The 25,527-nt window shown below is 36.1% G+C and overlaps 2 protein-coding genes across 3 annotated transcripts; one reads left to right on the top strand and one right to left on the bottom strand.

The window, feature by feature from the left end:
* The first annotated feature begins 775 nt into the window (after nt 1–775).
* LOC110789868 (plant intracellular Ras-group-related LRR protein 7) lies at nt 776–8,035 on the top strand. The gene is made up of 10 exons (XM_021994566.2): nt 776–1,181; nt 2,175–2,244; nt 2,747–2,793; nt 4,223–4,331; nt 4,422–4,507; nt 4,877–4,967; nt 5,730–5,815; nt 6,523–6,609; nt 6,745–6,891; nt 7,654–8,035. Exons 1-9 carry the CDS (start codon nt 1,083–1,085, stop codon nt 6,853–6,855), a joined length of 786 nt encoding a protein of 261 aa, XP_021850258.1. The 5' UTR covers nt 776–1,082; the 3' UTR covers nt 6,856–6,891; nt 7,654–8,035.
* A 7,726-nt stretch (nt 8,036–15,761) lies between these two features.
* LOC110789850 (uncharacterized) lies at nt 15,762–23,204 on the bottom strand. Of its 2 annotated transcripts, none has more exons than XM_056830216.1 (3): nt 20,971–23,204; nt 20,113–20,220; nt 15,762–16,280 (listed from the first exon to the last, which is right to left on the bottom strand). In XM_056830216.1, the coding sequence occupies exon 1, from the start codon at nt 22,690–22,692 to the stop codon at nt 21,394–21,396; it is 1,299 nt and encodes a 432-aa protein (XP_056686194.1). In that variant the 5' UTR covers nt 22,693–23,204; the 3' UTR covers nt 15,762–16,280; nt 20,113–20,220; nt 20,971–21,393. The 2 variants fall into 2 exon arrangements, with proteins under 2 accessions (XP_056686194.1, XP_056686193.1); XM_056830215.1 differs by having other exon boundaries at nt 15,763–16,280; nt 20,966–23,204.
* Between the last annotated feature and the right edge of the window lie 2,323 nt (nt 23,205–25,527).

Genomic DNA, 25,527 nt, shown 5'->3' with positions numbered 1-25,527 from the left:
GGGTTATGAACGTTTATATAAAATCATTCAAGAGTACATTCCATGCATATAAGGAATAAGTAATTTGTTTATAACTAACTCATGAATCATGATGTCGAATCCTAAATGTTAGCAAACCTTATGAATAATGTGTGTAAGTGAGAGAGAGAGAGAGAGAGAGAGAGAGTTTCAATGCAATTATTTTTAGACCTTGTCACTTTAGTAACTACGCATTTCTCATGAGGGTTGTCAACCTTAAAGATCAACTTAAGCCGTCTTAAAAAATACGTGTACATGGTATTAAAAGATCCTCCTATCAAGTATCAAGTCCAATGGTTACGTAGTGTGAGACTCTATATACAAGACATCAATTGAGTTGGACTCTCTAAACTCGACAACATAAGATAAGAAGTAAGCACCTAGGATCAAGCCACGCATAGCAGGTTATTTTGTAGGTCAATTGTCTAACATAGCTAACCTAAGTACCTAACGTATATTGACGACTATTCTTACATACCGTGTATAGGGGTATAATGGATCGTGTTCTCAAACAATAGCCACCAGCCAACACATACCCGCAAGGCACATGAGAACTCTTTTTTTTTCTTTTGGTGCAAATGAGTTTTGAAGACAATACACAATATTCGATCAATCAAACCTAAGACCTGAGACCTAGACTTAAGCACTGGACCAAGATTGGTACATGGAAACTCTCTATGGCTCTAAGTTCATGAGATGACAGGGGATAAAGAACCTTAAAAACTGGACTGGAGTAGTAGCATACAAAAGTCAGTCAACCAACGAATAAATCAACCAAATATGTTGTAGTACAACCCAACTTGAGGAGAGAGAAAGCAGATTCCCTTAGACGCGGTATTTCCACATTATTAAATCCTCCAACATTTATCAAAAAAAACCCTCTGTATCATCTTCTTCAAAAACCCAGATATTCAACGTTCAATTTTTTCATCTTTTGCTATAAATTAATCATCATCTCAATTTTTCTTTCGATTTTGTCATCTGGGTATTCTTTATTTTTGCTGCAAACTTATTCTTTTGATTTGTTAATGAGATAGAGAAGAGGAAAGGAGGAGAGAGAGATAATGGGGTGTGCTTCCAGTAAAAAAGCGGATTCTAAAGCTAATAGAGTTGCTCGTTGGCGTTCTACTGGCATTGTTGCTCTTCGTGACTCCAAATTAAAGGTCTAATCTTTTAAATTGATTTGAGGAATGCAATTTTTGTTTGGGTTTTTCCAATTTTTCTATTTGGAATGTTTGTTTTTCTGGGAAAATTTGCTTGATTATGTTTTTGTTTATGTTACACTTATTTGATTGAGATAAATGTAAATGATTTTTGTTTGAGTGTAAACCCATTTGTATAATGATATTATTGAATTTTGTTTCCAATTTGGGAACTATGATTCATGTTGTTTCTGTTTGTTTGTTTTGATTACTTGGTTAGTAACATTAGTGGGAGAGATTAGAAGCTGAAATCAGTGAATTGTGAGGAAGTTTTCGATTTTCCGTGTTTAATTTGTGGTGCTAGAATATTGTAATGTTGCTTGTGTTAGGTGTTTGGACTCTCTAAGATTTAGTGGGTTGTTCCTCTAGGATTAAGGAATGATTGGTTGGTTGAATTTTGAAAATGAGACATTTATGATCATTTTTAAGTAATTGTCACTGAAAAATGTTGTTTATGATCACCTAGGTTTATGATTGTACGGTAGATAGCAATAGTAGAATTTTCATTTGTAACTAGATAATTTGTTTACAGTTCATATTACGGAGTAGGAGATAGCTTAAACACTATGCTGCTCCCTCCGTCACCATTTAGTTGTCAATTTGTTGCATTTGTCACATTGTCTCAACCTCTTATAATTAAGATTGACATGCTAGACAGATTGGCATGCTCAAGCCGTACCAGTAGTTGTTAGCCATATTTGTCTCCATCTTCTTCTCTATACTTTTGTATTTGTTACCAGTTGAATATAGATTATAGACAATTTAGGATTTTGTGCACCTGGTAATATGCTCAAATGCTGTGTATTGTTTTGGAAAATGCATGCATGTGATTTTCTTTCTCCTTATCTGCGCTTTTTTGTTAGTGTTTTGACGTTCTTTAGATTCTCATAGTGCAGTATTCTTTATTGGCTTGGCTAATACATAACATCTAGTGAACATTATTTCCATGAGCAGACATTTCCGGATGAAGTTCTTGAGCTTGACAGAGTTGTACGCACTGTGGACTTAACACACAACAAAATAGGTATACTTTATGGTTGGAAAAGTTTATTATTTCTGTGTTTTGTCAATATTGTTAGTCGCAGAAGAGTGTTCTATAGTCATATTAGAGGACTATACATCATTAAGTTGTATATTTCGAAGGAAATAGTGTTTGTTCAAGAATTAGTTCCTATATCTTCCGTGCTATTTTTGTGGCTTTTGTCTATTACCTCATTTGTGTCTTAGGATACTTCTTTAATCAAATTTCATATCATTGCATTTTACGAGTAGAATTTTAAGAGTTATGTTCCCTAGATTGTTAAGAATTTAACGGCATAGATAAAACATAAGTGATAAAGCTGTTGTCTGCTTGAAGTGGTTTGGTGTCAGGCAGTGTGCAATATGTTTGTTATTGGGGGATTACTTTATTCATATCACGGACTTTAGGTTGCGCCATCCTTAGTGTTAACAAACTTTTATCCCTTGTTTAATTGAACTCCATTTCTAACAATTGAACCTTTTCTTTTCTTCTATGCCTTTTGCAGTTGATGTTCCAGTAGAAATCAACAAGTTGATCAACATGCAGCGCCTGGTAAGAATCATTTGCCTTTTTAAACCTGCAAGCTATGTATTTAAAAAAAAAAAAAATTATTGTTGTTGTTGTGTAGCTGTGTATGTAGCGTCTGGTTAATTCTCGTACAGGGAAAGTAGTAACTTTAAAAACTTAAACCTCGATGGATAGCAACAACAATATGTGCTTTATATGGTTTGTACATAAGCTGTTTAACCTAAATTCCTGAGTAATTGTCACTCTGTCCCATGGATGGTCAAGATCCCTATTTGGTTGGACTATTTCGAATGGATTTGAAGGGAGTAAAAGGTTGAGCTTTTTTGCTATGGAACATGAAGCTAGGGGGTTTCTTAATCCACCACAACAACCCCTACAATCTCATACTTCCAGCACCCCCTAAGATTCTAACTCCATTCCACCCTAGAATCCTAGATTCAAACCTTACTTGATACCCAAGAGAAAGAAGAGAGAAACCAAGGTAAATTGGGCAGCAGTTCTTCAGAATCTGACGAGGCTACAAGTCATCGTCTATATTTTTCCTCTTCAGGCAAGTTTTTTAATTATATGTTTTAAAAAAAAAAATGAAAAATGGGTCTGAGTTTTGACTGATAGTTGCCTTTTCGTGTTTTAGATGATGTTTGATTAAAAAAAAATTCAGATTTGGGGTTGCTTTTTTTTTTTCCCAAGCAAAGAATCTTGATTAGTCGATTTTGATCTTGCCTGAAATAGAACAACCCATCAACCGAAAAAATGAAAAAAAAAAAACGAGGATATGGCTGAATTCAAGTTCTGGGTTTCAGGGTTTGATAATCAACTACACTAATCAAGTGATGTGGTTTCAATTTCTATTTAACAAATTTGTCTAGCATGTCAATCTGTTCAGCTTTTTTCCCCCTTTTCAATGCAAGTTTGTCCAGCATTTGATATGGATATATGCTGTTTGGGGAAAAGCTATAATTAACTTGACAAATTCCCAAAAGAAAGGAAATATGGATACATAAACCATACCAAGAGTGGACCAAAGAGTAGGAATAGGAAAAGTAATCCATTCCAAGATTGAAGCAAACAGTTCCATAACAGTAGGAATATGGGTTTTTGAATCCATACCTCCCTGGCATGGGTTTCCCACTAATCCATTTCATAACATTTTCCGTTGGACTTGGGGTGGCTTAGGCAATGAGGCTTTCTTTACCTGGATTTAAAATTTGAAAACGGAGTATTGTTTTTGCCGCTGAGCTTTAGCAAAGCTTCGCATCTTAACCTGGAGTATCGTCTTTTGCATGGGTCCTTTCCAGGGGTTGTTCAATATATTGCATCATGACCTTATGCTATGGTTACTTATGTGGCTGTGTAGATGCTTCTTCCTCTGCTGAGGGGCAGTGCTATTTAGTTCTAGTTTATTTTCCCAATGTAGACATTTATTTCAATTAACTCATGGCTCTCTTCTCAGATTTTATCAGAAAATCTTATCGAATGCCTTCCAATGAACCTGGGGAAACTTCAGTCACTAAAAGTAATGACACTTGACGGGAATCGGCTTTCAGGATTGCCTGATGAATGTAATCTTCTCCTCCCTATCAGTCTAAGATGCTATCTTCTCATTTTTTTGAAATCATGGTGATCGTCTCTGACAAAGTCTGTCTTGTTAGTGGGTCAACTGGTACGGCTTGAGCAGTTGTCAGTATCTCGGAATGTGTTGACATACTTACCAGAGACTTTAGGGAGTCTTAGGAATGTAAGTGACTTAAACTCATGTGGTTTTGCATACTTTCTTGGTTCCATTGTTTTCCCACCTATGTAATTTGTGCGTCCCAAAACATTGTCTTCTCTATAAACTAAATGCACATCCATCCAATCAACATTCTCAATTTCCACTGTACAAACATACAACTTTTCTATGTTAAATACACTCCTGAATATTAGTGAAAAGTTAACATGGATAAATTTAGTTTGGTGGATGGAGAATTTGACCCGAGTTTAAGTGCTGTACTAACATTTTTCCAACTTGCAAGATATAAAATATCAAACAAATCAAGAAAAATAACAAATTTCATTGTTTTGATCTGATGACCGTTTTGGTTTGACATATGATTTTGTGATGCAGTTAAAGCTCTTAAATGCATCAAACAACCAATTAAAATATCTTCCTGAATCAATCGGAAGTTGCTTTTCACTCGAGGAGCTTCAAGCAAATGGTATCTTTAATATCCTTTCTTTTAACTTCCCGATTTATGTGCCAATAAAAAGTAAATACCTTCAACTTCTATACAATCTTATGATGTGTTTTGTCATATAATCTCCATAACATTGTTAGTGTAACCTCTCCTTTTTCTTTTGTATTCATCATAATTTCATAATATGTTAGCCTAGAACATAGCTGAGTTCATTGATATCTTGTTTTAAAGCAGTCTTCTTATGTTTATGAGAATAAAGATGAGTACAGTTGAAGCATTTACTCCTTTGTGGTAAAATTTCTTGCTCTTCTCATGAATGCACTGCAATTCTTGAAGTATCTCTTTGGAGGTCACTTGCATCATTTAGTTTGAGATAGGCATAGCCGCATAGGAAGACTGATTGATTTCTCCCGGATGATCTAGTAGAGAGGATTGTCTACTCTCCTTAAATAACGACGAGCCTTTGTAGGAACTTGTATCATACTGATTGTCCTATGCGTGCTATACACATACTACATGGCTACATGCTGCAAGTTCAACATTATTTCTTATACTCAGTTTGTTATCTGGCTTAATTATATTTCCTCTAGTGCTAAAAGTATGGAATATTTAATGAACTTGCTTATTGCATTTCCAAACTCTTGTTGCAAACATTGATTGGAATCTCATAAGACTGGTGTCAAAACCTTGTTCTTTTCTTCTTCCCCTGGCCCTCTTAAGCATTTTGATTTTTTTGTGGAATATGCGATTGTGATTTTTTTAAAATCATGCTTATACTTGCAGATAATTCCATTGATGATCTTCCTCCTTCAATTTGTAATCTCGTTCACCTGAAATCACTTTCTTTGGATAACAATAAAGTTAAAGAGGTAAATGCTTCTTTTGCTGGTTGGGAACTGGAGCCGTCTCTGCTGTTTACAAAAGTTTTATTAGACTAGAATTTCCTATTGCTTATTGGCCGACTTCTGTCCTCTTGAATCTTTATTTACGTTATTAAATATTTGTTCTCTTTATGTTGCACGATATGCTGGTTTTAGTGGTCATACACAATCTTACTACTAAAGCCTCGAGAAACATATATTCATATCTCGACCTGTTTTGAGATAGGATCTTAGAAATTCGAGTGGGTAACTTGCCTCGCAGTCTTAATACCGGGTCCAGATCCTAAACGATTTTTAAGCCCTGTTAAACTATTCTTGCCCGCTAAGGTTAGGTTGTGTTAGAGCAATGACTTGACATGTCCATTTCGTTCCGTAGTTTGGGGTGGGGGCTGTGATCTATTAGAAATGCAACAATTTTATTTGGCATAGGATTAAGGTTCGAGAGTTTAGAAAATTGGCTGGGTCCTGAACCACTTTCTCAGTTAGTTTTTTATTCCATGGAACTTTAGTTTCGAAATCTTTTCTCATGAGCAGAAAGATTTATTTTATTTTAAGCGTGTATTAAGTAATGCAAGGTCGGATTTAGTGTAATTCACATTAATAATTTCAGTTAGGATAATACATTTGGGTTAGTGATTTGACCTCTAAAGAATTATCAGATTTTAATCTTGAATCTTTTCATCTATTGTTTTTAGATGCCTGCAACTATACTCAGAGACTGCAAAGTTCTGCAGAGTATTTCCTTGCACAACAATCCCATTTCCATGGATCAGTTCGAACAGGCATGTCACTTCTCATTATTCTTATAACTTCAAATATCTTTCTGTATTATACATGAACTCCACTTGAGTTTAGTGGCTTCGGCATCCTAGTTAAGTCGATTTACCCTAATTTGTACTCTTGATGTTGCACATTAGATGGAAGGTTTCCAAGAATTTGAGGCAAGGCGGAGAAAGAAGTTCGACAAACAAATCGACTCAAATGTGATGATGAATTCAAAGGGTATGGATCAGGGAGTTGATACGTGATCCTGTGTATCCTGTACTGAGTTTGATGAAATCTTGGTAAGATCTCCTGTTTAGGCTAATCTGAACTTTTACTTGCTGCACTTTACTTTCTGATCCTATGTCTGGTTTGAGTTCTCACTCGTCTGTGGGATTTTTTATTGTTAATAATAGTAGTTGGTATTTTAATGCAATAGACTATTGTCTTGGAGTTGACTTTTTTATTTATTACAAAGAGTTATTTTACTATGACCCTAACTTTTAGCAGCATAAGCTGCAAAATCTAAGAGGGAGCCTGTGCTTTCGGTGTGAAAAAAGTATGTTTGCCTAACTTGTAAGTTTGCTAACAAGGAACAAAATGCCCTGAAGTCCTGAAACACCCTTAATGAGTAAACTTTAGGTAGACTCAAAGGCTCTATTGACATCTTTTCCCCATGCCTCCGAACTTTTGGGCAATTAGCCGGGTTTAACAGAGGAATGCTAAACCTCAGGTGGCTTGTGTCCATATAGTGACCCAAATACAACCATCTGGAGTACCAACACAGAATACGTCAGTACCAAAAACGTAAAATTGCTAAAAAGTACCAATACAAGTCATTTTGCGTTATTGATAATAACAAATTCTGTATTGGTACTAAAGACGATTGTATTTGAGTCATTTGTGTCCATATGGACACAAAGCCGCTTGAAGCCAGACTTCCTCGGGTTTAACATAGTGGTCTGAATCTGTGTTTTCTTTAGATCAAAATGAATACACACATGAAATACGCAGTTAACCTAGGAATTTATCATACTCGCTGACGGTGCAATTTTCTCTTGTAGGTTGTCAAACAATGTTAAGCTGTGATAAACCTTTGAGGCAAATAAATATGAATGCCTCGGGTTTTATTTCTCCAGTTAAATCTATCCTGTCGCGTCCAGTCATCTGTTACAACGGTGAAATGGCCCCTGTAAATGACAGTAATTTTTTCGGGTAATTTTCATAAAATGATCGTCTTCTGGTGTTCCAACATCGAAAGCTTTATATTGTGCAGGTGTGTATATAACTATAGGGGGACATAGAGAGAGAGGGCCGAGGGGTACCTTCGTAAATTGTTATCGAGTACTTGTAACCACAGGAAGTTTGAATACATTGAGTTTGCATATTGCATGTTTTTGTTTAAAGTGTTAATACAAGTTTTATTGGCGTTCTTTGCATCTATTACAGCAAGTTTTAAGTAATCCTTATAATGTACGGAGTATGCATTAGGAGTATCCCTCGTGAGGAGGATCTCTTGATATTCTTTTTGAGCAATTGAGCCAGCGAGCGAGAATCAACACTATTAACTTATCAATGAAGACAAAGATGATAATAACTTCTCAATTAACACTTTTATAAAACACTAATTACTTAATTTAATTACTTCTTAGAAAGGAATGCTAATTGGCTTATTACTAGCCAAATAGCCCTCGGTAAAAATAATGAACGAGGTAATCTCTATGTTACTTTTACAATGGGTTAAAACTTTAGGGTCCTACGTATTTTGAGCCAATAAAGATGATGGTTGGTCCAGATTTTGGGTTTGAGGTCCAGGAATATGGGGTGGTGCAACAACATTCCCGGTAGTGCACTAGATGGTTATTCAGTGCTCCAGATGGGGTCTTGGGTTTTGGGCATTCTAGCTTGGTTGTTTCTTGAGTGTTCTAGTTTGGGTGAATCTAGAACCTTGCTTGTGTAGATTAGGGTAAAAGTTTCTAGATACCTCCTTGTGCATAGGATGTTCCATTTGAGGAGGGAACAATCTAGAAGCTTGTAGGCTCTTGTATGTAAAGAGTAGTGTAGAATGTTCTAGTATGTAAAGAGTAGTGTAAAATGTTCTAGAGTAAAAGGGACTTGTGTCTATAAATAGGCTACCTATTTATTTGTACATCTAGTAATCAGATTGGGCTATCCTAGTGATATTCTAAGATATAATTAATTGTGTTAAGTTGTTTAGTGGTTTCAGGAAGCTTATTTAGTTTCATAATAGCCCTAATTTTTTTTATTGTATAAATATGTTTTATTTAACCCAAAACTGTAATCGATACCAATTAAAATCATGGCACAAGATGATGAGATCTTAATTATGTAAGTTTCATAAATTCTCACGCGTTCTGTATCGTTATAAATCCATCAAGAAAATAATTCAAATGGATAATTGTAAAATCAAAATTACCCGACCCGCTCACCCGCCGACCCGGCTTTAAAAAACCGGATAGTAAATCCAAATTTCATGAACTAAGCGGGTCGGTACCCGACCCGGTAAATATGCAGTTTGGCGGGTCGGGTCATGGGTCGGTTGTATGTGCCTAACGGGTACCTGCATAGTTGTATTTTTATTTTCACTTTTAAAATTTTTAGTTTCGAATTTGTTCGATCAAATACTAATGGGCTGTGATTCATTACTCACCACCGGAGAAATAAGAAATTCGAAATTTTATTTGGTCACTTACAGATCAATGGAGTTACTTTATCTACAGTAAGTTGATAGTTTAATTCATTTATAGTTTTTTTTTTTTTAATGATTATGCCGGGTACCTGTGACCCGACCCGAGGTAACCGGGTACCCGTTTTATCTGGGTCGGATCACGGGCCGAATTTTCAACTACCCGACAATCCGAGTCCCCGGTAATAAACACCCCTACCTGCAACGGTTAAATAGCCCTTGCAGAAGATTTCAGGAAATAGAATTGAACCTCTGCATTTTGCTACAAGCATATTTGACACGAGTTTGAGATAGTGATTTACCTCATGAAAGCTTATATCAAATATGTTATGATGAACCAAATGACTGCAGCTGATGTTTCAGGGAGGAGGTAGGGACTATTGTTTGCAGCATTCCTTATTGATTAGATGATGTTAGAAAGTACATTGAAGTGAGTTATTGAGACTGAGGTTGTTTGCGGCGTTCTATATTGTTGTTTCAAGGTATGGGTGATGAAAGAGTCCGACAAGGAGGATTCATACCGGAGTATAGCATAATAAAATATCAACGTTATTTTCATGAAATACTTTTTTTTTTTTTGAATGTTCATGAAATACCCCTTAATCCTTAATAATGTCATCAACCCTAATTAACCCACCCATTAATCCATGTTTTGCTTTTTCATTTTTTTTCTTCCCCCTCTCCCCTTCCTTCTCCCTTGCCTTTTCCTCCAAATGCTTTCTCTATCATCCGCAGAAATTCATTCTACTAGTTTGGTACACCACAAGTTGTTCAATTCAAAGGCAAAAATCAAATTGAAGTTTCAAAAAATTGAAAAATCCCCTTTACCTATATAGAAGAATTGGGCGACAACGGAAAACCCAGGAAAACCCCGTCGTCACCACCATCCTCTGCTCCTCCTCCTCTAGTGTTGTTTCACCACCTCGATCAACAAGATCCAACATACAATGACACCACTCAAGATCCGAAAGTTATAGAATATGATCGAGTTGCAATATATAACAAGTGAAAGTTAGTTGCATGTTTAGGTTGTTAAACATAGAATTTGAATGTCAAGGCCTCAATTTAAGTTCCTACTATATGAATCGTTAAGGGTGAATTCAGTTGTGTTAATTGATTTGGTTTATCAGTTAGGTTAGGAGTAAGTCCAAACAATGCATGTTTTCTTCATAATTACAGACGAATCTTTCATGATTAAGTGAGGAGTTCCCTTATCATCCCACATTCCCAATGAGTCTGATTTGTAAAACTGAATGGTACTCCCTCCGTCTCTTTTTGTTCTTTACGTTTGGTATTTTTCACGCGTTTTAACGAATAATTAATTTGCATTGAAATCCCTTTTTTATTTTAACGAGATAAATTACGTTTATTTATAATGTTTTCACTTTTATCAAAATTCTGATATTGGGAAATGAGAAAAATTTAATGTCCCAATGGAAAAGTGTGAGAAACTAAATGACCCAATGAATTTGATTGGTTAAAACAATGATTGGACACAAATTTTGATAGAATACTAAGTTATTTATGTGATAATATAAAAAAAAATTGTAAAGAACATTTTGAAATACCCAAAAAAGAAAACGTAAAAAACAAAAAGAGACGGAAGGAGTAAGACCTTTAAATATATTAGTTTGGAATACAGTCTTGACTTTCAGATTTTGCAAAACATACAAGTTTCTACAACACTTGCACTTGCTTTCAGTGAAGATATGTCTTCTTGTTTTACTTTTTTGGAAAATTAATTCATTAATAAAGAGTCATACGACATGTACAAGAGAAATATAGATCTAACAAATACATCACAAATTAAATCAAATAAAGGTTTCCTTCATCAAAACTACGGTCGTTGAATAGATCTTGCACTGTAGAACGTCGCCCGTATATAACGCTGGAACATGCATCATTTTCAGAGAGAGGGTCTAACGATTTGTTGTAGCCGCGAGGATGATTTCCACTTTATTCATATGAACGTACTCGAAAAATTGATATTTGTTGCGATCCCGCATAAAACTTTACCAACGAACCAGTTTTACATAAATCCACTACGAGTGAACGACAAACCAAACATACTAACCCTAACTCCACCATAGGGAGACTAACGAATAAGGACGAACTCCGCTCATATGGTGAAAATTTATTGAATTTAAAGGCAATAGCTGAATTAAATAAAGAGAAAGAATCAGAAATAGTCTAATTTCCGAAGAAATTAGAGCATTTCCAGTTTTCCACCCTACAATGACCAAAAGAATAAACCCTAGAAAAGGGGAGGGGAAGAGAAGAGGGGAGGGGAGGAGAGCACTTCTTGTTTTACTTTTCAAGCCTTTATTTTGTGAATTTCCAACTTCAATTCCAAGTTGAATTGGATCTGATTTTGTAATGTTATTGACATGGTCTCACAATAGCATACAAAGTGGTCTCACCCATCTACCCAAGTCTAATAATTATTTGCTGAATACTTCTTTAATTGATTAGGTTACTAATATATGTATACTAATTTCATCTTCTAATTAATCAAAACAATTTCTATTGAATTATTTTATTAGCAATTGTTAATTAGGATGGCACTTGTTAAACTCTCCTGAACATTGGACTCGATTTAGCCTAATGGAGTTTATCATAATAGCATCCTGAGACTGGGTCAAATGAGGCTTAAAGTCAAACAAACATACGTCTGTGTCACATACTCAGAGACAAGTACAATATACCCGTTGTATACTAATATTAATAGGATAACAGAAAGAAGGCGTTCGGGCCAATCGGACTGTATTTGGGCTAAGACAATTGCTTAGCACAATCGCCATCATCAATAAAATCGTCTCAACTTATCAAAAAAAAAATACTAATATTAATAGGATAACAGAAAGAAGGCGTTCGGGTTATCTGGCGGTGGCTTCTTGAGCAAACTCTCTATTTCATCATCTTCATTTAATTTGAAATTCAAAAAAAAGATCTTCTAAGAACGTAATCTAAGAATAGAGCCAGATTTGATGTCACGTACCAAATTATAGGTTTCACATAAACTTGATGCTCTATTAAAAAGTACTCCGTACTGCATTTATGAAACCCATCAACGACCAATCTTTTCTACATTTTCGGCATTTTTTGTAGAACACAAACAAACCATTTTGAAAGTTGTTGCATCTCCAACTTTGATTTTCTTATTGACCACAATATAATAACTTCTCTACTTAAACCTATAATTATGCCTAACTATTCAACTTAGTGCCAAATTTTGCCTAATTATATCGTCATATCTATGAAACTTCATCCTTTTTTTAGTTTTTATTTTCCTCCTTGGGAGATAGATACTTCATTTGGATATTTTTTCCAGATTTTCATTTAAGTTCAGTTCAAGGCAAATAAGTTCAGTTCAGGTCAACTTAGTTCGTTTCAGTTTAACACTAAAATAAGTGCAATTCAAGTCTAAGAAACTCATTTTCATTCAGATTCAAGTAGTTCAATTCAGTTCAGTTTTGATTCAGATTCAAGTAGTTCAATTCAGTTCAGTTTTGATTCAAATTCATATGGTCCAACATAATAGGGCACCATTTTTCAATTTGAGTTATGAAAGGTGAAAAAATTTGTTAGATAATGTTATTTTCTCGTATAGATAGTTTCGTAAACCACTTCGTGGTTTAGAAGTAGAAAATAGTGATTTCTCTTAGAATTTATTGTGATCCAATGGTTAGTTTAATCGCATTAACAACTACTTTAACAACTAGTTTTATCGAACAAGACATCTAAGATACACACATCTCCAAAAGACTTTCCCAACTAAAATCAACTCATATTTTCTTGTGTTCACTTAAAGTAGCTTAATCGAATCATGTTGTCTATACCTTGAAGGGTAGTCCTAACTTCTCTTTATCAACCCTTAAAGGTTTTTTTATTAATAAAAAAAAGCTAGCATAAATAACGCCATAAATAAATACTTGAAAGTAACTACCACCGTCCACAAGCAACTAAGCAAGTAGAGCAAGTGAAGCAACCACTTTGCCTACAATTTCCATCAAACTTTGGTAAATTTTTTACTATTCGCACATCTTTGAAACATTAACCTAATCAAGAAATGCTAAAACAAACTAAACTCATTGTAACAAGTAATTACTTATTTACTTATTACTAAATATTGACGCGACCCGATCGAAACTAATAGTTAAAAATTAAAGCCAAAGCTTCCTACCAAATAATGTGATCATGTAACTTGCAATCTAGTACATAGTAAGTAGTAATGTAACTTAGATGAGGAGAGTAATCAATTAAAAGCAAAGAAAAATTAATTATGATGAGTTAAGTTTGATTAGGTGTTAGTTTGTCAACCTCATTTGTAAGTGATTAGAGCTCATAATTATTATTATTTTAAAAAAAAAAAAGTGGTCCTAAAAATATACAAAAAGTAGAGATGTTTCCAATGAGCTTGGTGATTACTAAGAAAACACCTAGCACAAGTTGCATGCCTAAAAGTATAAGAGAGCAAACGAGAGAAGTGAGATGGGTTGTCATGTACATAAGGTAGGTGATGACTACACAACCACCTCTTACCTCTATGCAATGCTCACATGCTATCTTTGTGTACACTACTAAACTACTATTACTAAATGCTTTACTTGTTCTCTTTCTCTCTCCTTTTTCTACTACTATTTCTACTACTCACTTCCATGCCAAGGAAGTATTATTACCTCAAGAAACATCTTTCATTGAACTCGTGATTTCGCCATCCTTTTATAGCTAGTCGAATCTTGAAGTATATACATATATACGTACCTGAAATTGTAAATTTTAGGCGAGATTGTCTCATAATGGTTTGAACTCGTGAGATTGCAACCCTTTTATAGCTAGACGAACTTGAAGTGTATACATACCTGAAACTATAAGCTTTAGGTGAGACTGTCTCATACTGGTTTGAACTCATGAGGTTACAACCCTATTGTTAGTCGAATCTTCAAGTATAGACGTTACCTGATCGCTGTAATTAAATTTTAGGCAAGATTTCATACTGGTTTTTGTCAGACTCTAACTAACTAACTAACTAGATGTTACACTCACAAGTTTGATAAAATTGTCATTAATTTAGTCTCTTTTCACTTGATCATCAAGTACAAAGTCTATTTTGATTGTAAATGAAGAAAAATAAAATAAGTGTAACACTTGGCCATCCTTGATTTTTCTTTTCTATAGTGCAAATGCGTAAACTAAATGAATCAATAGCGAATTGAAACCTGTACACTATTGAATTGAAATCATTAAACAAATATATTGTACTATTATGAATCAATAATCAATAATCAATAATCAATAATCAATAATCAATTGGAGATTAATCCCAAAAGTTGCTCATGCTTGTGGTGAGAGCTTTCAACACACCAATATGGCTTCATGAACCCAACAAGTGAAGTAGTACTACTAGGAGTAGTAGTAGTAGTAACGGTAGTGGTCGTAGTCGTGGTCGTGGTCGTAGTAGTTTCGTCGTGAACCGGGGCAGGAGGGAAGTTAAGATCAAGCAAATCTCTAGTGATTTCTTTGCTTGATAATCTTTCAACCACATCAGCAATCTTTGTTTTAGCATTTTCGCTCCCAGCTATGAACTAACGAACATAAGGACTCATTTTAACCTTTTAAATGATTAATATGATTAATTTTAACTTTCCAAGACTCGATCCGATCTATTTATTCACATTAGAGACTTGTTTGGTCGTTGTGGTTCATATTTATGATAAAATGAGGCATTTTTGCTCCCAACTATGAACTAAAGAACCTAAGAACTCATTTTTAGGCTAATATGACACTTTCGCTCCCAACTTTGAACTAACAAACCTAAACACTCATTTTAATCCTTTTAAATGATTAATATGATTAGTTTTAACTTTCCTAGACTCAATCCAATCAATTTATGCCATTTGAGACTTGTTTGGTCGTTATGGTTCATATTTATGCTAAAATAAGACATTTTCGCTCCCAACTTTGAACTAAAGAACCTAAACACTCATTTTAATCCTATTACATGACTAATATGCATAGTTTTAAGTTTCTAAAACTCATTCCAACCTATTTATGCACATTTAAGGCTCGTTGGGTCGTTAAAGGTCATATATAGAGCTAAAATGACATTTCCGCTCCCAACTTTGAACTAAAGAACCTAAACACTCATTTTAATCCTATTACATGACTAATATGCATAGTTTTAAGTTTCTAAAACTCATTCGAACCTATTTATGCACATTTAAGGCTCGTTGGGTCGTTAAAGGTCATATATAGAGCTAAAATGACATTTTCGCTCCCAACTTTGAACTAAAGAACCTAAACACTCATTTTAATCCTATTACATGACTAATATGCATAGTTTTAAGTTTCTAAAACTCATTCCAACCTATTTATGCACATTTATGGCTCGTTGGGTCGTTATAGGTCATATATAGAGCTAAAATGACATTTTCGCTCCCAACTTTGAACTAAAGAACCTAATGACTCATTTTATTCTTATTACATGACTAATATGCATAGTTTTAAGTTTCTAAAACTCATTCGAACCTATTCATGCACATTTATGGCTCGTTGGGTCGTTATATGTCATATATAGAGCTAAAATGACATTTTCGCTCCCAACTTTGAACTAAAGAACCTAAACACTCATTTTAATCCTTTTAAATGATTAATATGATTAGTTTTAACTTACCTAGACTCAATTCAATCAATTTATGCCATTTGAGACTTGTTTGGTAGTTATGGTTCATATTTATGCTAATTTAGTCAACTAAGGTCAATTTAGGTCAATTTATTCAACTAAGGTCAATTTAAGCCCGCTCGTTTTGATTTAGGTCATTCTAGCTCAAGATTAGGAGACATGTTAATTAGCGCAACACTAGGAGAAAACGCACAACTCACCAAAAGTAAATACGTGCTTTATTTTCCGATTCTGAGAACTTCTGAAAAGACACAAATCACCGAAAGCTTCTGAAAATTTCTGACTCGGGGATCTCAAGTCATCTGCACAGAAAGTTAGAAAACTTTGGTCAGGAACAAAAGTAAGATGTGGAAGTACAGTAAGAATTAAAGAAAGCTAGAAAAGTATAATCATGAACACAATGGAAGTATAAAATAAGAATTAAAGATGTGGAAGTACAAACTACACCTTCCTAAATGCTAGAAAAGATACATTTAATCTGATATTCAGTTAGCTAGAATTACCTATTCCCAGAAGCCAACTCATCTTATTCATTTACGGTTTACAACCCAAATTCCTTCCCTATGATCTGTGCGCATATGATTAGTATTATTTGCATCTTCCTCCTCCGGTAACGGTTGAACAGCCGTTGGTAACAGGGGTGTTTCATCGTACTTGTCATACTCATCTTCATCCACAACATCATCAATACCCAGAATATTTCTCTTGCCTTGGGCAACTGCACGCCATATAGGATCAACATTGTCTACCACATAGAAAATTTGCTTAGCTTGTGATGCTAGAATGAATGGCTCGTCACTATCACTTAATCGATCAAAGTTAACCAATGTTAAACCAGGAAAAATTTCATCTTGTTTCACCCCATTATGGTTGTTGGCCCACTTGCACCGGAATACAGGGATCGTAAATTTGTTGTAATCAAGCTCCCATATTTCTTCGATAACACCATAATATGATTGTGTCGCATCAACCGGTCTTCTATCCTTGGCGCTTGCAAAGACCCTAGATGCTGCAACATGCTTCACTCCACTATTCTGCACCACACTCTTTTCATCTTGTCTTCTAGTGTAGAATGTGAACCCATTGATATCATACCCTTCATAAGACAGAACACATAGTCGAGGACCTCGAGCTAACCACTGGACCATTTCAGAAACATCTAGATTTTTTTTCATTTCCTCGGCTACTTCCTTCTTAAACCAATCAACAAATGTGCGATTATGTTCTTGCATCAACGCTCTTTCCTTCAACTTAGGATTCTTTTGTTGCAATTCTAGCAAATGCTTATCTATGTAAGGATTGACCTCGGTAAGATGCTGCAACACACAAAGATGTGCCTTATTCTTCCTTTCAGATGGAGGCGAGATCACATTTTTACCAATTACCCCATGCCCTTCAAGCCTCCCTGCATGACGAGATTTTGGAAGACCTATTTGCTCAAGCCTTGTTAAGAATTCAGCTACATATTGAGATATCTCTTCCTCAAGGACTCCCCGAATGATACTACCCTCCGGCCTTGCCCGATTCTTTGTTTTGTCCTTTAAATGCCCAAAAAATCTCTCAAAAGGATACATCCATCTTAAGAACACCGGACCACATAACTTGATTTCTCGAACTAAATGGACAATTAAGTGCACCATAATATCAAAGAAAGATGGTGGAAAGTACATTTCAAATCGACACAAAGTTTCAACAATATCATTGTGCAAAGAATCTAATTTCTCCGGATCAATCACTTTAGCACATATAGAATTGAAAAACACACAAAGTTTTGTTATAACATGTCTCACGTGTTTCGGCAATATCCCACGAAGTGCAATTGGCAAAAACACATTAATCATTACATGGCAATCATGAGACTTCATACCAACCAACCTAAGGTCCGAGAGAGATACTAGGCGCTTTACATTCGACGAATATCCCGAGGGAACCTTAATTCCATGTAAGCACTCACAAAACTGCTTCTTCTCCTTTCTTGACATTGTGTAACACGCTGGAGGCAGATAAGTCTTAGTACCACCCGCACCAGATTTTTCAACAGGCCACAAATCTGGTCGAATATTCCTCTTTTTCATATCTTTCCGCACATTCTCATTGTCCTTAGTCTTTCCAGGCATGTTTAGCAAAGTCCCAATGATAGCATCGCACACATTTTTCTCAATGTGCATTACATCGAGACAATGCCTAACCGACAAATCTCTCCAGTAGGGAAGATCCCATAATGGAGATACTTTCTTCCACAAAACACCCTTTTTAGACTTGGACTTGTAGCACTTGCCGTATTTGGTTTCAACATTTTTTATTCGTTCATAAACCTGTGATCCTGTCAAAGGCGTACGAGCTACTCTTTCCTCGGTGAACCCATTGAATTCTTTCTTCTTCTTACGATAAGGGTGATATCGACTGAGGTGCTTCCTGAAATCTGGGTAAACATTTTTCTTGAAATTATGCAACCATGTGGGCTTCATGTCCTCTTCACATATAGGGCATGCTTGTTCTCCTTTGGTTTTGTATCCAGACAAGTTTCCATATGCCGGAAAATCATTTATGGTACAAAAAACCATAGCTCGCAATGTAAAGCTTGAATTGGTGTGTGCATCGAACATTGAAACACCTTCATTCCACAATAATTTCAAATCATCTATGAGTGGAGCCAGGTACACATCTATGTCATTTCCAGGTTGCTTAGGCCCCGAGATGAGGAGTGATAACATGATATGCTTCCGCTTCATACACAGCCATGGAGGAAGATTATAAATTGCTAGAAGAACCGGCCATGTGCTATGTTGACTGCTTAGAGTTCCATATGGATTCACACCATCTGCACATAAAGCAAGCCTTAGATTTCTAACCTCCTTACCAAATTCAGGATATTTCTTATCAATATTTCTCCATTGAACAGAATCTGCAGGATGTCGAAGGAGTCCATCTTTCTTCCTCACTTCCGCATGCCACCTTAAGTTTTTTGCTTGTTTCTTCAATGAAAACATACGCTCAAACCTAGGTATGATTGGAAGATACCACAAAGACTTAGCAGGCGGGCCCCTCTTAGCTGAATTTGCCCCTTTGCGTTTGTAACGAGATGCGCCGCATGTTGGACACTCATCCAAATGTTCATGCTCTTTTCTGTAAAGGATACAATCATTTGGGCAAGCATCTATCTTGTCGACCTCTAAGCCTAAGGGACACATCAATTTCCTGGCATAATAGGTAGAGGTGGGGATATCATTCCCTTCCGGCAAAAATTCACCTACCCACTCCAATAAGGTGTCAAAGTGTTCATCTCTCCAACCACCTTTACATTTGAGGTTGTAAAGTATTGACACACATTCCAACTTGCTGAATTTTGTACAACCGGGATACAATGGAGTTTCAGCAGCCTTTGATACTTGTTCGAACATCTGAGGTCGTTCGTCCAAGTGATCTTTCAGCCCATCCATCATCTCATTTATTTCATCATCTTCTTCCTCATCATCATCCGTCTCATTATTCTCATAAATATCATCATCACTCTCATTACTCTGAACATCAAATTGATGGACACTAGAACTTAGACGATCAGGTATTGTTTCACCATGCCAAAACCAAACATGGTAATCTTGCTTAAACCCACGGCGAAATAAATGATCCTCAATTTCATCAATGTCACCTAACCGCTTGATATTGTTACAATCACGGCAGGGACAATAGATTTTTTCGGCTTTTGTACTCCGTTGGTGTGCTAAAGCACATCTAATGAACTCTGCGACCCCACTCAAGTATTCTGCCGTAGTATGGTCACCATACATCCAACGACGACTCATTACTAATAACAACAACAAAAGGTTCCACACATAAACACATATATTAAGAAGTCACAAAATCATTAAGAAGTTCCGCAAATCTTTGGTTACATCATTTAAGTTTATCAATGCTTCACTGAAGTGATATTAGAAGTCCAAAAACAGTCATAATAAGTAAAACGGAATGGATACTTAAGCATAGAATACTAATGTACACGTTTTATTATTACACTTACTATACTTATCCAAATTTTATTTATCGTAAAAATGATATGCACTTACTGTACTATTGATTTCAACTTTCAAAAGAGGAAAAGAGAAATTTTATGAAGATAATTAGATATATCAATACCTTATGCAATTGTTGAAATTCGAACAAGCACGATGATAGATTATGCTGGCAGTACGATCATCGCCCCTCTCTTCAACCATATGCGTATCTACCCATCTTCACAATTAACTGCAAATAAAAGAAATAATTGAAAAACAGCCAAAAAAATCAAAATAAAAACGAAAATCAAAACGAAAATCAAAACGAAAATCAAAACGAAAATCAAAACGAAAATCAAACGAAAATAGTTCGAGGGCCAAATTCAGATATTTCTCATAGAATGCATGTAACAGGAAATTAACTATCTACCACATCACCACATAGCAATCACATTATTCAAGTTATTGGCATTATCGCAGCATTCAAGTGCGGAACTAAGTGCTTACGTAACCTCGGGGAAGGAAGAAGGGTAATGCCAGAATAAAATCCTGTAACCTCGGGGAAGGAAGAAGGGAACTAAGGGCCTGATACTACTGATCTAAGTGATGTATTCAACACTTTGAGCATACTTGGAAATTAAAAAAATTAAAAAAAAAAAAAGGTAATCCAAAAGCCTCTTGGAAATCAGCAAAATAACATCCAAACAACAGTCTGAAGGGGTGAGTAGCAGTCAGCAACAGCCTTAGCCCATTCCCCATTACTTGGAAACATAGTGGCTGTGTGCTTTTTAAAGAAATAGATCTATACTCGGAAACATAGCAATCCCCATTTACTTCGTTGAGTCGTTAAGTTTCAAAAACGAAAATCAAAACGAAAATCAAAACGAAAATCAAAAACGAAAATCAAAAACAATAATCAAAACGAAAATCAAAAAATAAAATTGAACCCTAATCTGAAAACGAAAATAAAAAACGAAAATAAAAATTGAACACACCATACCACCGGAACCACGACGCCGAGCAACCACCGGAACCACGACGCGACGGGGAGATGCTGAACCACGGAACCAAGACAGCGACGCAGGGCTGAACCACGGAACCACGGAACCAAGACAGCGAAGCAGGGTTGAACCACGACGCGACGGGGAGATGAGCAACCAACGGAACCAAGACAGCGACGCGAGCTGAGCAACTCTTGGGTTCGACGGCGACGCGAGCTGAGTTCGACGGCGACGCGAGCTGAGTTCGACGGCGACCTTGGATAAGCTTGGAGCTATAGCAGAGAAGGAACAGAGATATGATTGAGCGCGGTTTGTACGTACGTTGCAACTAGGAAAGTAAAAATTTTAATTTGAAACGCGGACTTGTTGCAGCGGGCATTAACATGTACGCTGCAATAACTAAGGTTTGTTGCTGCGGGCTTTTATTTTGTACGCTGCAACAAACGCATTTGTTGCGAACAACTAAAATGTACGCTGCGATAACCCTTTAAAGGGTTTGACCCGCGTTGACCGACTGGTTGTTGAAGCGTATTTATACTTGTACGCTGCAACAAGGGGGCTGCAACAGGGGTTTTTTCTACTAGTGGTGGTTGGGGTTGTTTCCGAGGGGTGTCGCCACCAATGTCGGCCTCGGCCTCCAGTTTCAGCAAGGGAGGGGGGGAGCATTTAATTCCTCCCCCATTCTTCTTGTGACTAGCTCTATGCCCACCTAGAGCTTGATAAGAGTGAAACACTTTATTACATGTAGTACATTCGAATTTGCTCCTTTTACTCATACTGCTGTAGAATTCTGAATCAAATACATCAAGATCACTGCTCTTTTGATCATAGGAAGAGATCCCATTTTCCGAAACCTCGAATTCCAACGTTTTTGACGCTTTTTTACCATTCCCAGAAGCTGCAGATTGATCAATAAACTTCCTCTTACTCTCAGGAGTCTGCTTGTTTTGATCATGTGAAGAAATCCCATTTTCTGAAACTTTTTCGAATTCCTTTATTTTCACACCATCTTTGAAAAACCCAGAAGCTGCAGATTCCATTTTTATGATTTTAGACTTGTTTTTCTCATCATTTGACCCAAACCCATTGACTGTAACGTCTATCCCTTTCATTTTTAACTGTTTCTGCAGACACCCAGATGGTACAGATTCATGTTTTTTATCAGCAGCAGAAACAGAGCCATTCCCCTGAACTTTCTCTCTCCTCTTCCTACTCTTACTACTCTTGCTGGTGTTAGAATCAGCAACGGCAGAAGTCTCGGCGGCGGCGGCGGCGGCGGCGAAAGAGTACGAAGCACCTCCCCAGGACCCAACATCGCGAGATAGCATGATCAAACACATTGCAACAACCACCTCCTCTCCTTGTTCATGGTGTTGTTCTGCCTCAACTACCTCAGAAACAGATGACTGAGAATTATTGTTCCTTGATCTTTTACCATGATTCTGATTCATCTGTCTTGGTTTCGGGTTCGGGTTCTCGGTCTCGGCTGAGGATGAAGAGAAGGAAGAGTTGATGATTGTATTGTGATGATAATCTTCTTGATCATGATCATGTTCATGATCATCAGCAGCAGCTACTGATCTCCATGTCTTCTTAGGATTCTCCCTAAGCTCATACCCTGGTTTTGGCAAATGAGACCTTATATGACCTCCTAGTGATCTTCCACATGGGAAACTCTTCTTGCAAAACTTGCATACATGCTTCCTTTTCTGCTGTTCCATTTTATCAAACAACAAAAATGATAAAAAAAAGTAGCAAATTTTGATGGAAATTTGAGCTAAAAAAAGATTGGAATTTGATGTTTGTTGAAGTTAGGAAGAGGAGGAGGTGAAAGTAGGAGAGGGAAGTTGCTGTTTTTGAGCGAGGTTAAGATCTGAACTACTGATGCAAAAAAAGAGGAGCTTTTTTGAGTAAGGAAATAAAAATAAAATAAAATAAATTTAAAACATTTTTGTTTAATTTATTTTCCTTTTTGTCTCTCTCTAGATTTTGAAGTTTCTCTCACTAATTAGCTATTGGGTAGTTGAAATTAGAGAAAAAAAAAAAAAACAATGAAAAATTGAAAAAAGAGTGAGAAAAAAGAGAGGGTAGATTTAGTAAATAGTGTGTGTGTGGGTGTTAGTTGCTGAGCAAGAAATGAAGCTAGTTTGTAGTTGTAGTGAGTACTAAATAAGTAGTGCTATATTTGGTGGGGAGGAGAAATCCATGCATGGAAGCTAACCATCAAAAGAGAAAAGCGGAGAGGAGTATCATGGAAGCTGCACGTGTTCCCTTCTCACTATCCTTCGCCATTTCTCTTAACTAGGATTTTGATCCATTGGTTCAGGAACGGATCCGCTCCGGTTCTTTTTTCCGGTTTTATACAATTGTTATGTTTAGAGGTGACAATTTTGTCGTTTGGATTCGATTCGGATTGACTTAGCCACTTGGGCTATGTTCTCTTTACTTTAATTTTGTTGTGTATTATTCATTTTTGTTAAAATCATACCATATCAGAACATTTAAGAAAATATCAGGTTAGAACATACCAAATCAGACTAAAAACTAGAAATATTAGATCAGCCTAGATGGAGATAACAAAGCATTATTATGGGAAACAAAAAAATCATTGTTTGACACATTGTTAGTCGGGTTGGTCCGGGTCCGGTCAATTTGGGTCGGGAATTAGACATGGTCGACATTTGTCAGATCTGGTTAAAATTCACGTACTGAAACGGGAAATACCAACAATCGAATATAAATCGATTTTCTTTCTTATTTCTACTAGTTTATGGTGTTGTAATCGGGGCATGAAAACTGAAAAGGAGAAATGAAGGGTTGAGTATAGTTGAAAGACGTGAGGAGATATAAATATCCCATGATCTGAATTAGACCTGATCAAAAGTCGGGCTGGGCCGAGAGAATAAAAAACTGCCCATTGTGTCGGGCCGGGCTAAGGTCCGGGCCAATTATGTGTGCCCAAAACCCACTATTTCGGGCAAAAAATAGCGGGCTTTTCGGGCCATTTTCGGGCCGGGCCAACTTTATAACTACAAATGTTGTTTTGCGTTGCCCAAAACCCGAATTTTTTTAAAAAAGTTCGGGCCGGGCCGGAATAGGCTGCCCAAAACCCGCTAATTTTTGGGTCGGGTCGAGCCGGGCCCATGATGATCAGCTCTAATCTGAATTTTATGTCCAGCCATTCATATACAATTTGTGTGCCACTTTCTATCTCCTATGGTTGGCGTCTAGTCGTTTGGAAAGGGTTTGAACAGACTTAGTCACTTGGGCTATGTTCTCTTTAACTTAATTTTATTGCTTATTGCTTATATTTACCAAAATCAGACCATACCAAACCATATAAGAATAGAAAAATTCGGACCAGATCAGACCATAAGCTAGAAAAAATTAGAGTAGCTCAGACACATTGTTAGTTTGGGTGGGGTTAGTTTGGGTCGGGTCAAATTCGGGTCGGGTAATTCGATATGGTCGGCTTTGTCAGTTCTAGTTAAGATTCACTTAAAAAGGAGTACAAAGTATCAAATATGGATCGATTTTCTTTTTATTTATACTAGTTTAGGTGTCGTAATTAGGACATAAAAATGAATAGTAGCAAATTAAAAGTTCAGTATAGAACTATAGATAAAAGACTTTAGGAGACATCCGATGATGACTCTTAAGTCCGATAATTCATGTACCATTTGGGTGCCACTTCCTACCTCCTATGGTTGGAAAACCAACTCAAAACTAACGGTTATGTGGAGTACAATTATTTTACACTTTATTTTGATACTTAAGCAAGCTTATTGTTTAACTATTTCCATTTGCATTTATTGCACCAAAAGGAAAGGGGAAAAATTAATAAGAAAAGCGTTATCATTTCATCATTTGCATTTATTTCTTCTTTAAAATTTTAAGAAGTTGAGTTTTATAGTTGGAAAAGGCTACATGTAGTTTAGTTTCATATAATCGTAATAATTGAAATTGGTTGAGTAATTGATCAAGAAATAGGGTGTCAGCCAATTAATTTCGTGCTTAATTGTTACGATTTCATTCTGAAACTTGCAATTTTTTAATGACATTTTTGTGATTAGGACATAGTAATACAGTAGCCTAGTAGGCCGCCGTAAGTGTTTAAGTGAAAACCCAGTGAGCCCAACCATCCATAACATAAGGGTTTCTATCATCAAATGAAATTGGCATTGTTTTTATATTTATTGTGCGTTGAGAATGGTTGCATATTTTATTAATTAAATCCTCCTAAACTTGAAAGAATACGATACGGGTACTATCTTCGTTTTATAAAGATCTTTACAATTTTCTATTTACACACATAATAAGGCAAAAGTAAAACATTTGGTTGGATATAATAAAATATGGATTAATTAAAAGAAATATGTAAAGAGGTGGGTGGGTGTAAGAAAAAAATGAATAAAGTGACTGGAGAATTAAAAATATTGTGGGGGTAAGAAGGGTAAGGTGATAAATTTTCAAGTCCAAAAATAGAATAAAATAAAGTGTAAAAGACATTAAGAAACGCACTAAAACGGAAATTATAAAGATCGTTTTGAAACGGA

This window comes from Spinacia oleracea, chromosome 5, assembly GCF_020520425.1.
Source record: "Spinacia oleracea cultivar Varoflay chromosome 5, BTI_SOV_V1, whole genome shotgun sequence".
NCBI classification, from domain to species: domain Eukaryota; kingdom Viridiplantae; phylum Streptophyta; class Magnoliopsida; order Caryophyllales; family Amaranthaceae; genus Spinacia; species Spinacia oleracea.
Note: the sequence above shows the minus strand (reverse complement) of the source record. Positions and strands in the feature narration are given on the sequence as shown.

What these genes read in the sequence shown, in the direction of transcription:
- LOC110789868 (XM_021994566.2), top strand. Translation starts at nt 1,083, where the DNA reads ATGGGGTGTGCTTCCAGTAAAAAAGCGGATTCTAAAGCTAATAGAGTT. An exon ending in TGATCAACATGCAGCGCCTG is followed by an intron (nt 2,794 to 4,222) that starts GTAAGAATCATT and finishes CTCTCTTCTCAG; the next exon opens with ATTTTATCAGAAAATCTTAT. An exon ending in CTTTAGGGAGTCTTAGGAAT is followed by an intron (nt 4,508 to 4,876) that starts GTAAGTGACTTA and finishes TTTGTGATGCAG; the next exon opens with TTAAAGCTCTTAAATGCATC.
- LOC110789850 (XM_056830216.1), bottom strand. Translation starts at nt 22,692, where the DNA reads ATGGAACAGCAGAAAAGGAAGCATGTATGCAAGTTTTGCAAGAAGAGT.